The 15,353-nt window shown below is 33.1% G+C and overlaps 1 protein-coding gene across 1 annotated transcript in view; it reads right to left on the reverse strand.

The window, feature by feature from the left end:
• Positions 1-4,483: 4,483 nt before the first annotated feature.
• Positions 4,484-15,353, reverse strand: part of LOC108741980 (disintegrin and metalloproteinase domain-containing protein 11) — a 248,754-nt gene continuing 237,884 nt past the window's right edge. The window contains exons 17-20 of the mRNA XM_025976347.1: positions 14,794-14,929; positions 13,302-13,693; positions 12,717-12,950; positions 4,484-5,147 (exon numbers count right to left, since the gene is read on the reverse strand). Of these exons, the coding sequence (XP_025832132.1) occupies positions 5,024-5,147; positions 12,717-12,950; positions 13,302-13,693; positions 14,794-14,929 (886 nt within the window). The 3' untranslated portion in view covers positions 4,484-5,023. The remainder of the gene's footprint in view (positions 5,148-12,716; positions 12,951-13,301; positions 13,694-14,793; positions 14,930-15,353) is intronic.

Below are 15,353 nucleotides of genomic sequence, written 5' to 3' on the forward strand. Positions count from 1 at the left end.
GCAACTATTGCATATAAGTTTTTCCTGTAAAATTTACAGTTTTTCTGTTATCAACGAAAAACCTCTTTAGTGATGTCTTCAGACGCAATTTAGCAACAATTCCAAAAATTTTTGATAATTGGCAGATATCCTTGATTTACATATTTCTCAAAACCTTTAGTTCTTCAAAGATTATTCGGGCCTTTATATAAAATTACATTTTCTATTTGTAGGTAACATTTACTTTTTCCGAGATTCTAATTTGACTGGTCCATAAACGAATGGTGCTTGTCGACCCTAGTAAATGCAATGTTACTGGTCTCTTTTGAGTTGTAATACAGGTATATGTAAAGAATAATGTTCAAAATATAATGATCTGATCGGGGTTTTGTTTCCCCAATCCTTGCAACAAATGTTGGATCAGTTTACTGTTCCCCCAAAATTGAAAGATTAAATAAAGTACATATTCGCATTTCTGTGTTTTCTTTGTAAGCAGATATAGCTTGTATGAGACTCATAATGAATGAATCTGAATAAGTTACTAATATCACACAATGTAAGTACCTACCTACCACTATTGATGATCACTATCGCTGTCAATTAATTTAATTTTTCGAAAGTTTATTTGTATTTTATATGTTTACCTGTCCGACACCAGATTTGACGCGTTCGTACCGGACCCGGAGCGAACCGGTTACAGTATTGTCACGCAATAAAGCACCTTCCTCACATTACCAAATTTATTTAACAATTTTCTCTTTATAATTAACAGTATTAATATTAATTCGCCATTATTTCAACACTTTGTCGAATCTTCACTGCCCCTTCCTAAAAGTTAGTATCTTTTCATTGCTTAGATTAGGTGGCCCACACGATTAATTCCCTATCCTCCCAAGATCCCTCAGGCTGAACGGTGGCTAGATTACAACAGATCGATGAGAGTTCTTTCATTTTCTCAGAAGAAAGGGCAGTTTTCCAATACGGATTAGGTTGGGCACAATAGTTAACTTAGACTACGGCCCTATAGACCGAATCTTCATTCTACAATTGGGAGATGGAACGCTTTGGAATATTTGATGGAACTCTTCAAAATTTTCCTCCTCCAATCCTGAGTCTTCTACAACCCCCCACCCAACACCAATTGTCACGTACTCAAACACCTTCTCGCAGTATTACTATTTGCTTTCTAATCAACACTACTATTATTAATTAATTGTTAATTGACCTTGTATCGTCTCGTTACTCCAACTCCTACTATCCTACCTCCTTTGATCACACGGCAACTATTTATAGGGATTGATCTTGGATAATCCAGAATATAACGTCTAGAAAATCTGGTTTTCTTTGTCACTATGGTGTATGTTGGTTTGACTACATACATGTGACAATACTTTAACCAGATAGCAATTAATATAAGGGTTCCATCATGACTTTTTGGAAAAAATGAGTGAAGAGTTGAATGAATATTGATCATTATCAAAGAAGGTAACTTACCTCCATCCAAATGACCTCTATGTCGAGTGATCCAGCTATATCCAGGCCCTGATAATGTGGCGCGGGTTGTGACCTTAAAAATAATGTTGGGAGTGTTGAAACGACCTGTTACGTTATGTGTTTTACCTGTATTAGACTAATAGTATCAAATTCGTTGTATGCTATGTCATGTTATATACTTACCTTTGTTTCGTTGAAATTGTATTTCAACGGGAAAGAGATGTTTAATGTATTTAGCCACTGCAGCTGAGTATTACTCACTGTATGTTTTAGCTGTCGCGCCAAGCAACCTTTAACCGCTTTATATGGCGGAGGGGGAAATTGGGGTTTAATCGACAAAAGTTCTGTCCTACTATGTTCGACATTATAGAACTCACATGTTTAACTTAATTCTGCTTCCTTAATGTTTAAATATTATAAATGAAGTTTTAAAAGAATGTACATCATTACAATTTCCGAACACTATCATAAGCTTTTTGATAGTCAATATAGGCATATTACAAATTTCTATTTCGCCGTCTACATTATGTGTGTATTTCTGAGTCTATCTCTAACTATTCTTTAGAACTTCTACCTCCTTTGTAGCACCCCTTTTGTTCCTCTGCCATTATTTTATTTTGAAATATATGTGTGTATATCTTTTTTGTAATTATAGATGTTAACAATTTATATATTGTTGGTAAGTAGGTGTTTGGGCGGTATTTAGCCGGGTTTGTGGTTTCATTATCTTTTGGTTTAAGGTAAGTAATGCCGCGTGCCAAAAAAAAGTGGGATTATTTCTGGATATATGTGTGTGACTGTAAAGGTTTTACTGCAAAAATTTTGTAATTTATCAGATCCTGGTGTTTTCCAGTTGTGAGTTTTTCGGATTTCTTCTTTGACATCATCGATTCTTACTCGTTCTTCATCCTATTGTCAGTTTTTCTTTAATTAGGTTTTCGTTTCGTTTCAGTCTCTTAGCTTTTGCCTGTAATTGTTGTTTCATTGCGTCTATTTCTTCTTTAACTTCATCAATACTTCTGTTGGTTCGGTTTAACTGCCTTCGTTTCTTTTTACTTAAGTTTTCCAATATACATTGTGTTGCTTGCGCTATTTTCTTTCTTAATATATTTATTCGATTTTTTAAGCGCTTTTCCCAAGCCAGATATCTTATATGCATTTTATTTGTTCAATATGTTTGTTACTGTTAATGTCCGGCATAAATCATGTTAATAATATTTTCTAGAGTGGGGTTCTGATATATTCTGTAACATACCTTGTATTAGTAAGTTCAATATATTAACAGTTGTCAGAACTTTATTCTCATTCTCTTGTAATTTAGGAATCATTAGCCTAATTTTTGGATCCATGCTTGCATATTTTATAAAATTTTCTGGGAAAACACTTTTCAGTTTATCGTATTATTGTTCATTTTCCGTGTTTATGAAATCATTATTTTCTTCAGGTGTACTCTCTTTCGAATTTTATGTGTTGCTTATGGGTAATTGTGTAAGTGCTAGGTTATCCTCTGCCAGAATAGTGCTTTCTACGATATTTTCATCGTACTAATGTTGAATAAAGCTTCTAAATTGTTATTGTATAATTTTGCAATCAAACAATAACATCCTGTTATTTCGATGTATCACTCGTATTTGGTCAGATAATTTTTGTTGACCTATAAAATTAAGTTCAGGATAAATTTCAGTGAATTTTCTATGTAAAAGTGATCTATAGCCCGCTAAATTGATTTTCAGTTCAGTCTCACTTCGTAGTAGTAGCATAGTAGTTACCTATTTATGTCATCATTCCATTTCATTCGCTACCTATAAAGGTTAGCAGCAGTGGTTGCAGGTTTTCACTGGTAACTTTTAGCAAGTGAAGACGGGCTAATCCCAAAGAGCCTCACTCACATCTTTTGCGAAATAATATTGAAACTAATTTTCTGTTCTTAAATTTCATAGAACTAACAGCCCTGAAATATGATCAGTGATTATTAAAAACTCCGCTTCTAATTTAACTTGTTGTGTTTTCTGAAAAGGGGGATATGCCAGTACTGTTATTATTATTATGATTGTTATTATTGTGTTCATATCGTGTTGCTATTACTCGCTTTTCCATATTTACTTATACGATCGTGTTCATACCTTCCATACAGAGCTAGTAAGTGAAATGGATTAGGACGAGGAGGATGCTGTGATAGCTTATTCGGCGTACAATTCTTTGAAGCGCAAGGGAGGACCCGAATGATATAACAGTTTATAGCGCATACTTTATAAAGATAAGGAAGGAGAATTCTAGATTGTATTTCGAAGACTGCAGGACGACCAGTTAAATTTGTGACGTAATTCAGAATGAGTTATACGAAATTTGCAAATGTAATGGCATTCAGAAAAACAAAACACTAGAGGGGTGGCTCGCTTAAACAGTATAGGTCTGGTCTATTTTAATTATACATTTGACGTTTCCTTAAGATACTTCTAGTCTATAGATATCCTACATGGGGAAATTTGCAAATATCTTTAAAATTTTAGCTACAGAGCTTTGCAAAATTATGTATACACCTTCGTTACAATTATATTTAGATATAACTGTGAATTTACAATAAATGTGACAAGTCAAATTTTCTAGGGCGTTTTGTCTGCTCATGAAGTGGTAACTCCTTTGAAAGCTAAGTAGTTGAAAATTCGAAGAAAATTTTTGTGCTATTTTGTGTGTGCTGGGCAAGTAGTGTGGCAAGAAGCAGTTTGACAAAGTCGAATAATGATAGGTATTGGCGTACAAGCAATTCGCATGTTTTTGTAATAATAACAAATGGACGTTTAAAAATGCATTCTATTTAATACAATTGATATCAGCGTAATGAAATACATCTCCTTATGACAACTAAATGCTCGGACAAAACAATTGAGTAAAAGGAATCCGATATGTTTAATAGAACATTACGAAAATAGTTGTAATTATAGATACAAACGAAAAATAATAGACGTTTTAGCTACAGAAAAGACGTATTCCATTGAGAAATATCGACTACTTGGCGAAAAATGGATTAAGATTGAGCCTCATCATAATTGAGGGTTATGCACCTCTACTGTTGTTACAACTGTTGGTGATACGGTAATGATTGGTACGACTGCTGTTCTTGTTGCTGATGCTGTTGTGTCAGTGATTGCTGTTGCACGTGTCGCAACAGCTGCTTCTTAAATATAACAATTTCTCTATTATTAACGATATCCAATATTGCCCGTGTTGTTGTTTCCGCCAACTCCATATCAAGGATATTTCCATTGAATCGACCATGTCCTCAAAGAAAACTAGCAATTTTGCTTTTCTATAAAGAACTTGCTGCTCTGCTAGCAATAAAATCCCGACGTATTGGTTCTTAAGGCAAGGGTTGTGTCAGTGATTTTGATTGTTGTCTGGAACCTCGTCGTTGCATCGATGTTCCTAATGCTCTTAAGAATGCCCTAGAGCAATCTGGAGATGATGAAGGACTGAATACTCTCCGAGATCACCTCTTTGTTTCTTTATTCGCTGTGCATGTTTAGGATGTTTCACACTATTTCGCGGTCGTTCAGAAAAGAAGCGAAGAATTATATTTAGTATTCCAGTCTTCATTTTTTAAATTTTGTAGTAGATTGCAAGGATACAGGTACAGCGTCTGCAAATTTTGTCGTTTATATAGGTCAGCTCGGTAACTATAAAAGACACAAAAAATTAATGGCGGCTTCTTGATCTTTTTTTTTTATTACAAATTTATTCGTATTTTTAAAAACTTGCTATCGTCTTTTACTTTCGAGTCATAAACTAGAGCTGAAAATTTCCTAGTTATGGCTACATGCTCATTTCTAAGTAGTTTGTAACATTAAAGAAATTTACGTGTTTGAGGCACTATTTAACATAGAATGCAATGGCGTCCGAAAAATTAAAAAAAAGATCATCCTCTTTCAAGTAATATAAGGGCTCTTCTGCGATTGGTAACTATTTTTTTAAAGAAAACAATCTATTTGTAGTTTACTCTTTGAGGAAAAATTGTGCTTGCTGTCACTTATCGCAGCTTAGAAGTAATGCAATGGTGCGGTAACAAAATATTTAAAATTCCTTAAAAATCTTCCCTTTCCTTATACTTGATAATTATACCTGTTGAAACAATATTCTTGACACCAATTACAATAAAGATTGACGAAACATTCTATAAATAGTGTTTTATTTAAGTGTCATCTTAGAGTGAAAACAAATTACGATGTTGTACCTACTATATTTATATGTATATGAACGCAAATGCAATTTTACTTATTTGCAAAATATTTGGACCATAATATGTAACTCATTAAATACTTAATTAAATACGGTTCTCTATGGAAGCTTATTACTAGTAGTTGCTCGTTAACTGCAATCGCGTTGATCTCTTACCTACTTCCAATATATCGTTCCCCAATGTCTTCTCAATTCTACTCTCTCTCTACAAAATTTCGCCTTCCAAAAGTTAAACTTCGAAGTACAATTCTGAGGGTATAAAGGAATTGTAGAAAGCTTACTGTTCGACAGATGATACTACTGATGATATCGATATGGGGTTAATTTATTCCATCATGTAAATGTTTATTGAAATACACAATACCAAATGAACAGGCAACAATATTAATTCGTAATAGGTAAGGTGGTAACAGGTGATAATGAATAACTAAACATTGGATTGATGTAATTGAAGGTGAAGAGCGATAACTTTTTCGATGCTGTGCCCTAATCAATTGCGAACGTTGGAGTGTATGAACTAAGATTCGAATTCGCGCCCCACTTCTATAGGTTGTCCACAGATCTGGCGTTCGCTGATCCGATAATCTTCCTGGTAGTGATTATCAACTCGACGCACAGAATCAACGTCTGTTTGCGCTAGCGGCGCTTGAAGCAGTCCCGTTGTTAATTTGGTTTAACTAATAAACTCGCATACTTTTTCCGCATTTGTGTTAAAAACAGCATGAATATGTAATAATTCATTTATTTAGGCAGTGAATATCTCGTAACACTATATTTACATCCATCTTCCTTTTGCACAATTTTTTCGATTTTGGCATATGTATTATAATTCGTTCTATTCACAAACCTCACCTCTATCTGCACCTGCGTACCGTGTTGTACAGATTCTATATAATGGAAATCCTAGAGCTAACATTTCATTCAGTGATCCTACAATTTTTTCTATTTGAATCGTTTGGAGATAAAGATGAGGTTATATAACAAATTATACAACAGTGAGCAATTATAGTAAAAATTTTACTATCAATGACGTGTGCTTAAAAAGATGTGCGAGAAACAATACTCCCAACAAACTACATAAAACAAATCGAATATGATAATTTAAACTTTAAAGCTAATTGACATGTTTTGGAAGATTATTTTGGAACAAAATTATTTCCAGTTAAAATTGGAGCATTTAAATGTTTGTAAGTAGTATGTAGAAGAAATTCATTATCTACGAAACGTATAATACAATAATACTTAATAATTAGGTTAAATTGTTATTTAATAACCACTGCTTACTCTAAAAGATTATCATTATTTGTTAAACAATTTTCTGTGAATTAAATTATTTTAGAAATAGTTTTGTTCCAAGGTGTTCTGGACTTGTGTGTCAAAAAGAAAAATTAATTTACAAATATGCTATTATCTTTCCCTTTTTGAAACACAAAACGGGGAGGATCAGAAACAGTAGGTGTTTAGCTTTGTGGTCGAATATTTAATTATTGTGGTGTAAATTTACAAATGACACGCTTACATTTATATTACATTTCAAACTACAAATCATTACTGCACTTAATTTAAAAATTCATAATACTTGTTGCCATAATCTTCAAACTCTAATCAGCATTTAGAATCCATCTTATCGACTTTAACAAATTTGCATTAATATTATTAAGTAGTCGAAAGTTATTAAGTGAATTTCTTACTATTGTAGTTGTATTGCATTATCCGTGCAGTAAACGTTTTATTAATGACATATATTTTCATTGTGTTGTGAGACAGAATCGCATTTTTCGAGTTTTCTTATGTATGTTATCTTATGTTAGATACTGTACATTTTCGAAATGAAGTGACAACATACTTTAACGTTTTTCTTTACAGTTAATGACCATTCTCGCTCGAATGCAACAAAATAGTAATTCAGTTTTGTTATAATCTTTTATATATAAACAGAACATATAAATACATTTTATAATATTAGACAGGTGGCCAGGGTTATCTCCTTTATTTTAAATAAAACGTNATTGTATTTGCGTACGACGTGTGATCATACATTTAAATGATCATCTATCGATTTAAAACTAAGGCAAAGACAAGATTATCCTCATTCATACACCACGTATTTAGAATTAAACATGCATGAAAAATGCACGGTTCAGGATTTTCATAAAACACTGTTAACAATTAGGTAACGTCAGTTTTTTCAACGAAACAACACTTACAAGTAATGGGGAACAATGACGAGGCGTTCACGACATTTACACCTGTATTATATACGTAAAACAAACATTGCAAATTCAGAACAAAAAGAAGGTTTAAGTTTTAGAATGGCATCCCTTTTAACTCTCTTAATTTTCAAAGGTCTCTTAATATTTGCTAATTTTTAACCTCATTAATATTAAGTATTGCGTATTTACAACGCATTTAAAATTACTTGCTTATGGTTTTGATATATCAAAATATTTATAAAGCAAACTGCTACAGTATACGTCTTTGCCCAGTCTTTCAGCTATTCAAAATTTATAGCTAAACCAACAAAGTCGTTCAGAAGCTGATAATTTATTTTTCTAAAACTTGTTTAGTTAGTTCTAATTTACAGGGGATTAATGATTCCCAGCAGAAACTTAATAATTAAATAAAAAATAAAACACTCGAAATTCCATAAAACGTGTAGTGACGCGTTTAGACACTTAATGTGTCATCTCTAGTTGGAGAAAATTACTTCTTGTGCTGATTGTAATTATGGAGCTGCAGAGGAGCTTTCTCTTTTTTAACAACTGGAAGTGGAGATTTTCATAATAAAGCATTTGAACATTTCAAATTTACGTTTTCTTGCTGGCGTATTTTAATTAATTAATCCAACCTGGACTTTACATTCTGCAAAATTATTGAATTCTATATTATCATTCTTACATGGCTTTTTTACAAAACTTTTACCACAAAGGATTCTACCGTTTCGAAACAATTAAAGTTCTGTTTATATACTAGCGTGGAACACAGAAAATATTTTAAACAAAAAATTATCTAAGCTGCAAAAACGCTTTCAATAAAAATATGTAAAGTTTTTAGGCCAAATATTAATACAATAGATGAATTAGTGGTCGAAACGTTGAGATTGCAATATTGTCTCAAATCTTTGACTTGGTTTGATAATTGAATTTCGTACTGGAATGGCACTGCTCTTGTGTTGCAATCCTAATAAAGTACGTTTCATTTGACACAAAACAAACATCTAATAAGTATACTTAATTATATACATAACCTTATGAATTGTAGATCTGTTACATTTATAAATATCTCATTTATTTATTTTCTTGCACTTCGAGCGACTGGCAATGAAAAATTTAAGGTCTATTGCACATAGCTAGCTTTACATGCGCACCCGTTAATTATCTATAGATGTCAAAACCTTTTTGGAGTTTTAGCATTACTGTAAATAAGTAAAAACAAAACACACTTGTTCAAGGCTTCACAAAATTTCTTTTAAATTAAGTTAAAGCAAAAATATATAATATTCTTTTTACAAATATAATTTGTCTGAAAATAATCTATTTATTATCATTTCTAGAGTTACATACCCGATGGCGCTGTCAAAGCTCTTTTCGTTTGTTTAGTTAACAATCGCAAGTATTTATCTCCCGCGCAGCTAAGCTGTTACCACCAGTTAATTGTCAGTGGAAAGATTAATGTGGCACCTCGTGGGCCAAAGTTGCATAACAAAAACTCCGTAGTTGATTTCTGAAGTTTTGTGGACGAGTTGTAATAAAGTAAAACCTGATATGTATTGACATATAGCTTTTGAAAAAATGTAATGTGATAACCACTTGCGCTATTGAAAATAATAATATGATCTGTTTCCTGCAGTACCAGCCACAAAATTTTTCTCCAGTACCGGCCACTAACAATAAACTCATTACTGACTACATTTACTTGCTTTAGATACGCTATGGTGCCAAGCAATAAAGATTATACTAGAGAAACGAAAAAAAAGAAGGCCACATGGGATCCTGATAGTATGCACAAAGCTGTAGAAAAGAAGAATTACTATTATTCTTTTATGAAGATACATGGCGATTTGTCGTTACAGACCGCTGAATCAACTAGTTTAAAGAGAGCAGTCTCATCCACCCAGTACGCCAACCCAGGAAGAGACAATTTGTCCTTTATGCCCCGAATCCCATGAAGAAGATTGGATACAATGCGGAATTTGTAAAGTTTGGATTCATGAAGCTTGTGTAAACGTACCGGAGCTCTCAAATCAATACATTTGCGATTATTGCATTATATGACTGGCGATGTTTGTATTGGCCGGTACTGGAAGCCAATTTCTTTAATATAAGTTTTTCCTTGTTTCACAATTTTGTTTCTAAAGTTAATTATTACCTGGTATGATGATATTTTACTGTTTTCCCTTGTATCTTATGAGTTCCTTAATAAATACCAGTAAATACTTAACATGTAAGTTGAAGTATTTTTTTTTATTCCAAAAAAACCTTAAAAGCGACGGTACTGCCGGAGTCTCCCCTACTAATGAGAGTATACTTACTCCTCAGAATATTGTGCAATGAAGAAATATTTCCAAATATTTACCACATTTTAAAAATATTTGCAACCCTACCTACCACTGTCAACCTGCACTACAGAAAGATCCCACTAGACATTGAAGCGATTGAAGTCGTATGCTAGGTTTATTGTTTTATTTACGTATTCCACCAAAAAATGAGTAGGTAATGCTGGAAATTTCAACTTCAACCCCCCTCCAAATTGCTGGTTGCGCCGCCTGAGGCAAGTACGTACCTATTAATATTTTATAAGCTACCCTTAATTAATTAAAATTTCTCACTGGAAATGCAGCAACAAAAAAAGTATAGAGTACTATTTTATTGAAGTTTCTATGGTAAAAGTATTAAAATATTATATCTATCCATCAATCCTAACAAAAGTGTTTTGTTCTTTCTCTGACCATGATCGAACAAATGAAAATTTTACAAGGAATTAAGTAGGTGTAAAAGGTAGGAATTAAAAAATTATCTCAAAAACTATATACAGGCATATTGTAATTGATAATAGAAATGGGCGAAATAATTAGTCGCAATGTGACAGAGAATAACTACAAAACAAAGGTTCTCTTATGCAATAGAAATAAGAGTAATACAAAATGGTTGATAGAGATTATCATAAAATCACATAATTTGTAAAGTATTGCTGAGAGCATTCAAATATAAAACATATACTTTCAAGAGCATTTCTTGATTCTATTTTTTACATCTGTTCAACTCCTCGGGAAGTTTTGATTATTACTGGTAAATTATACTTCCTTTTATAAGTATTTTATAAATTTATTATTGGTTAAATGGTAATTTTCTTGAGCAATAGACCTGCAAAAAGTATAATCACAAACTTTTAACCAGATTATACTCATTCATAACAAAAATGGAATGTGACATCACTGAAATAACTTGCAACTATTATCCTATAAGTAACTAAAATAAGAAAAACGATTCGCATTCGATTACCGTCGTCTATAATTATAATAATTTCATAATATATTGTATTTGCGTACGACGTGTGATCATACATTTAAATGATCATCTATCGATTTAAAACTAAGGCAAAGACAAGATTATCCTCATTCATACACCACGTATTTAGAATTAAACATGCATGAAAAATGCACGGTTCAGGATTTTCATAAAACACTGTTAACAATTAGGTAACGTCAGTTTTTTCAACGAAACAACACTTACAAGTAATGGGGAACAATGACGAGGCGTTCACGACATTTACACCTGTATTATATACGTAAAACAAACATTGCAAATTCAGAACAAAAAGAAGGTTTAAGTTTTAGAATGGCATCCCTTTTAACTCTCTTAATTTTCAAAGGTCTCTTAATATTTGCTAATTTTTAACCTCATTAATATTAAGTATTGCGTATTTACAACGCATTTAAAATTACTTGCTTATGGTTTTGATATATCAAAATATTTATAAAGCAAACTGCTACAGTATACGTCTTTGCCCAGTCTTTCAGCTATTCAAAATTTATAGCTAAACCAACAAAGTCGTTCAGAAGCTGATAATTTATTTTTCTAAAACTTGTTTAGTTAGTTCTAATTTACAGGGGATTAATGATTCCCAGCAGAAACTTAATAATTAAATAAAAAATAAAACACTCGAAATTCCATAAAACGTGTAGTGACGCGTTTAGACACTTAATGTGTCATCTCTAGTTGGAGAAAATTACTTCTTGTGCTGATTGTAATTATGGAGCTGCAGAGGAGCTTTCTCTTTTTTAACAACTGGAAGTGGAGATTTTCATAATAAAGCATTTGAACATTTCAAATTTACGTTTTCTTGCTGGCGTATTTTAATTAATTAATCCAACCTGGACTTTACATTCTGCAAAATTATTGAATTCTATATAAGTAGAAGAATTGAGAATTAGGTTGAAAGTAACCTAACATTATTTAATTTTCTTGGAATTATTAAAAAATATCAGAAAAAAGTAGGTAGATATTGAAATAATTACTGTGAATGTTTTTAAATTTTCCTAATTCTGTAACACAAAAGAATATGAAATTGAGTTTGGTAGAATGATCGCAATTAGACGTCAATTCTGCTTAAAAAAATAAGCAGTTGGCAGTCAATATCAGTAAATAGCGTTTTAATGTCAATAATCTGAAGTTCTTTATTGACCTTTTTATATTTTTACATATCTTCTACTTTTTTTTGTAATTTTTAAGTACCTTTTTAATGATTGCAATTTTAAAGTTTTTAAAAATTTCTTTTCTCAATTTTCATAGCTATATTGTATACAATACTTTATTTAAACTTCTTTTGGTAGTATTTTAGAATTTTAATAATAGCTAGATAAACCTTCTTTTTGTGAATTCACTCGATATAACGTTTTCTAAAATATGATCGTTGGAACTCCTTGTAAATGACTAGAAAAAGAGGGAGGCACCCTGTTTAAAGAAGTCTATATTGTTTACATTAACTATCAGTGTTTATATTCGGGGTACCTCTTTGGCCGGTGAATAGTGGCATGCTCTGGGGGATGAGAAGACGAAGTGATCGTAGGTACTGGAGCAGGAGCACGAGCTATACTGGAAGGTTCTTCACTGGCTGAGCTGCTAGGAGAAGGAAAGTATTCTCTAGGTGGAGTACTGCTAGGACCAGCTTGCCCTCTGTCCACCATCACCATTTCTTCACTTGCCCAACGAGCCAATTGCTGTTGAGTTTGAATAAAGTCGTCGCTGAAATACACAATGTTGTGTAAATAACTAGAAACCGGCAACGACATATTGATGCGGTTTTTGGCAGTGGTCCGTGAAATTTTACTTTTCTTTGCTGACAGCATCTTCAGTGGTGACTGGGCAGGTGCTGAGTCTTAACTGATGAGTTCTCAGAACGGCGAAACGTTTAGAAAAGTAAAATTCCACCGACCACGTCCAAAAAGTCCGGAAGAAAACACCGCATTGATATATGCCAGCCGTGAAAGCCTAAGAACTAAAGTAGGCAACGACAAACTGTTTTCTTAATTATACTATAAAAAGAAACAAATGCAAGAAATTGCGGCAATTTTGTTTTATACACAAATTTAATACCTTTCACTATCAGGAGTATCTCCACATGGAGCCACCCCTCGATCATGATCTGCACTTTCGTAAATACTTTCTTCTTCGGCGGGTTGATGATGTGGATGAGGATAAGGAAGTCTTGATGCGGATTGCTTGTACCTACTACTTCCATACATAAAGCGACTATTGCCACTAATATCTCTGTGTGACTGATGAGAGCTTTCACTGCATGCGGATGACGATTCTTGACGATAATGACGATCTGCTTCTGTTTCTGACATGCGTATGTCTTCTGAACCACTTGGACTCATATGACGTGAGTGATGCTCCAGTTGTCGTATTAAGTCTTCTAAATTACGTATACGTATCGGTCCGCAAGGAGGTACTTCATCTTCTTCTTCTTCAGCTTCTACAACAATCTAAAAAATGAAAAACAAACGAAACTAATTTTACCTGCACTCAAATTAGGTTGACGGCTTCATATTGATTAAGCAAGAGTTTTGTTTGCATTTTTACTTGTTTACAGGTTATACGTAGTGTATCAAACAGAATGATCTGATTTCAAAACATCATATTTATAGATGCAAACGTACTACCAAACAGACTTAAAATGCAAAATATCTGAAAAAATGTACAGTTTCGGCTATGCTTTATGTGACAACTATACAAACAATATTGAAGAGTTAGCTAAGTTTGTCGTACATTATACGTAACAAATCTGCGTTGACAGCCGTCACGGTAACTGTTTTAACTCTTTGAATTAAAGGGCAGACGAAACCGTGTTCTTTCACGTATCCCAAAATAAAAACGACATGAGTCAAACGTGCACGGCAATGTATCGCAGTCTTATACGTTCAATTCAGTGTTGAAGCAGTGTGCTATTTAGGAATATTTGTACGCTGTTGTGCCAGTGTGGTGGGGCTGCACTTTGTTAGTGTAAGAAATCACTGGAGTTATCCCCACATTGTGCAACAGTCGGAACTAGCTCAGTCCATCCAACCCCAAGTCATGCCCATCTTATATGCATATATTTCCTTCCTATAATATTACTTACTCCATAACTGTAACACTCTAGAGTCAGACCATTCTTCTTGATACACGATGTAGGTATGTATATTGAACTATTTCTGGAAAAAAACGTCACCGCTTATTCCATTCTCTCTTCATTTGCCGTCTATTTTTGTACCAAGAGGGGCACACTTAATTAATTCATAGCGCACAGACGGTCCTGCTATACCGCATATATACTATCTTACATCACGACGCAGGAGGGGTCGGAATACTGTTCCCTTAAGATAATAATTATGAAAAACAACCGAATTTGACTGGCCCCATTTGAAAATATAGACTAAAACTTTAATCTTATTAACCTGGGTTAATTAGACGTAGAGTTTGATAACACACTGCTGTGAGGATTACATTGTGTGTTTACTTTAAATTCTATCTGAACAGTATTATGAATACATTTTACAAAAAAATCATGAGATAATTTGGATAGCTTTATCACGGAATAACTTACCTGAGGCTCACAGATCTTCTCCTGACTATTTGAACGCTTGTAGTTTGGATACGATGATGATATGCATTCTTGAAGACTCCTCCTTAAAACATCGTCGTTTAATATAGTTTGACTTCCAGAAGAGGTTGACGAAATCCTGAACAAGTAAAGTTAAAATGTCCAAGATTTTTAGAGGTACTTTAGCTTATGTTGGTAAAATGCGTGTAAAAAACTGAAATTTATTTTAACTTACTTATCATTAGTTAATACTAGAGAGAAATTAGAAAAGGCCTGTGTTTATTTTCGAAATATAACCCAAAACCGGATAGCGATTGTTGCACACAGTTAATCTCTTTATTAAAACATAATCGTAGGGTAGACATTGTAATGGATCCGAAAATCAAAGTAGTAGTCTATAATATATTTTTTTTCATAAATACAACAATCATTGTACCTAATTTATAACAAAGCACCATCATCGCATAGAATGATTCATATTGATATAAAGATGTTGAGTCCCTGGTATCGCCGTTGTGCTGATACTGCCGCCACCTAATTCGCGTGCACTTCATGCTACGATA

This window comes from Agrilus planipennis, unplaced genomic scaffold (genome assembly GCF_000699045.2).
Source record: "Agrilus planipennis isolate EAB-ADULT unplaced genomic scaffold, Apla_2.0 scaffold284, whole genome shotgun sequence".
NCBI classification, from domain to species: domain Eukaryota; kingdom Metazoa; phylum Arthropoda; class Insecta; order Coleoptera; family Buprestidae; genus Agrilus; species Agrilus planipennis.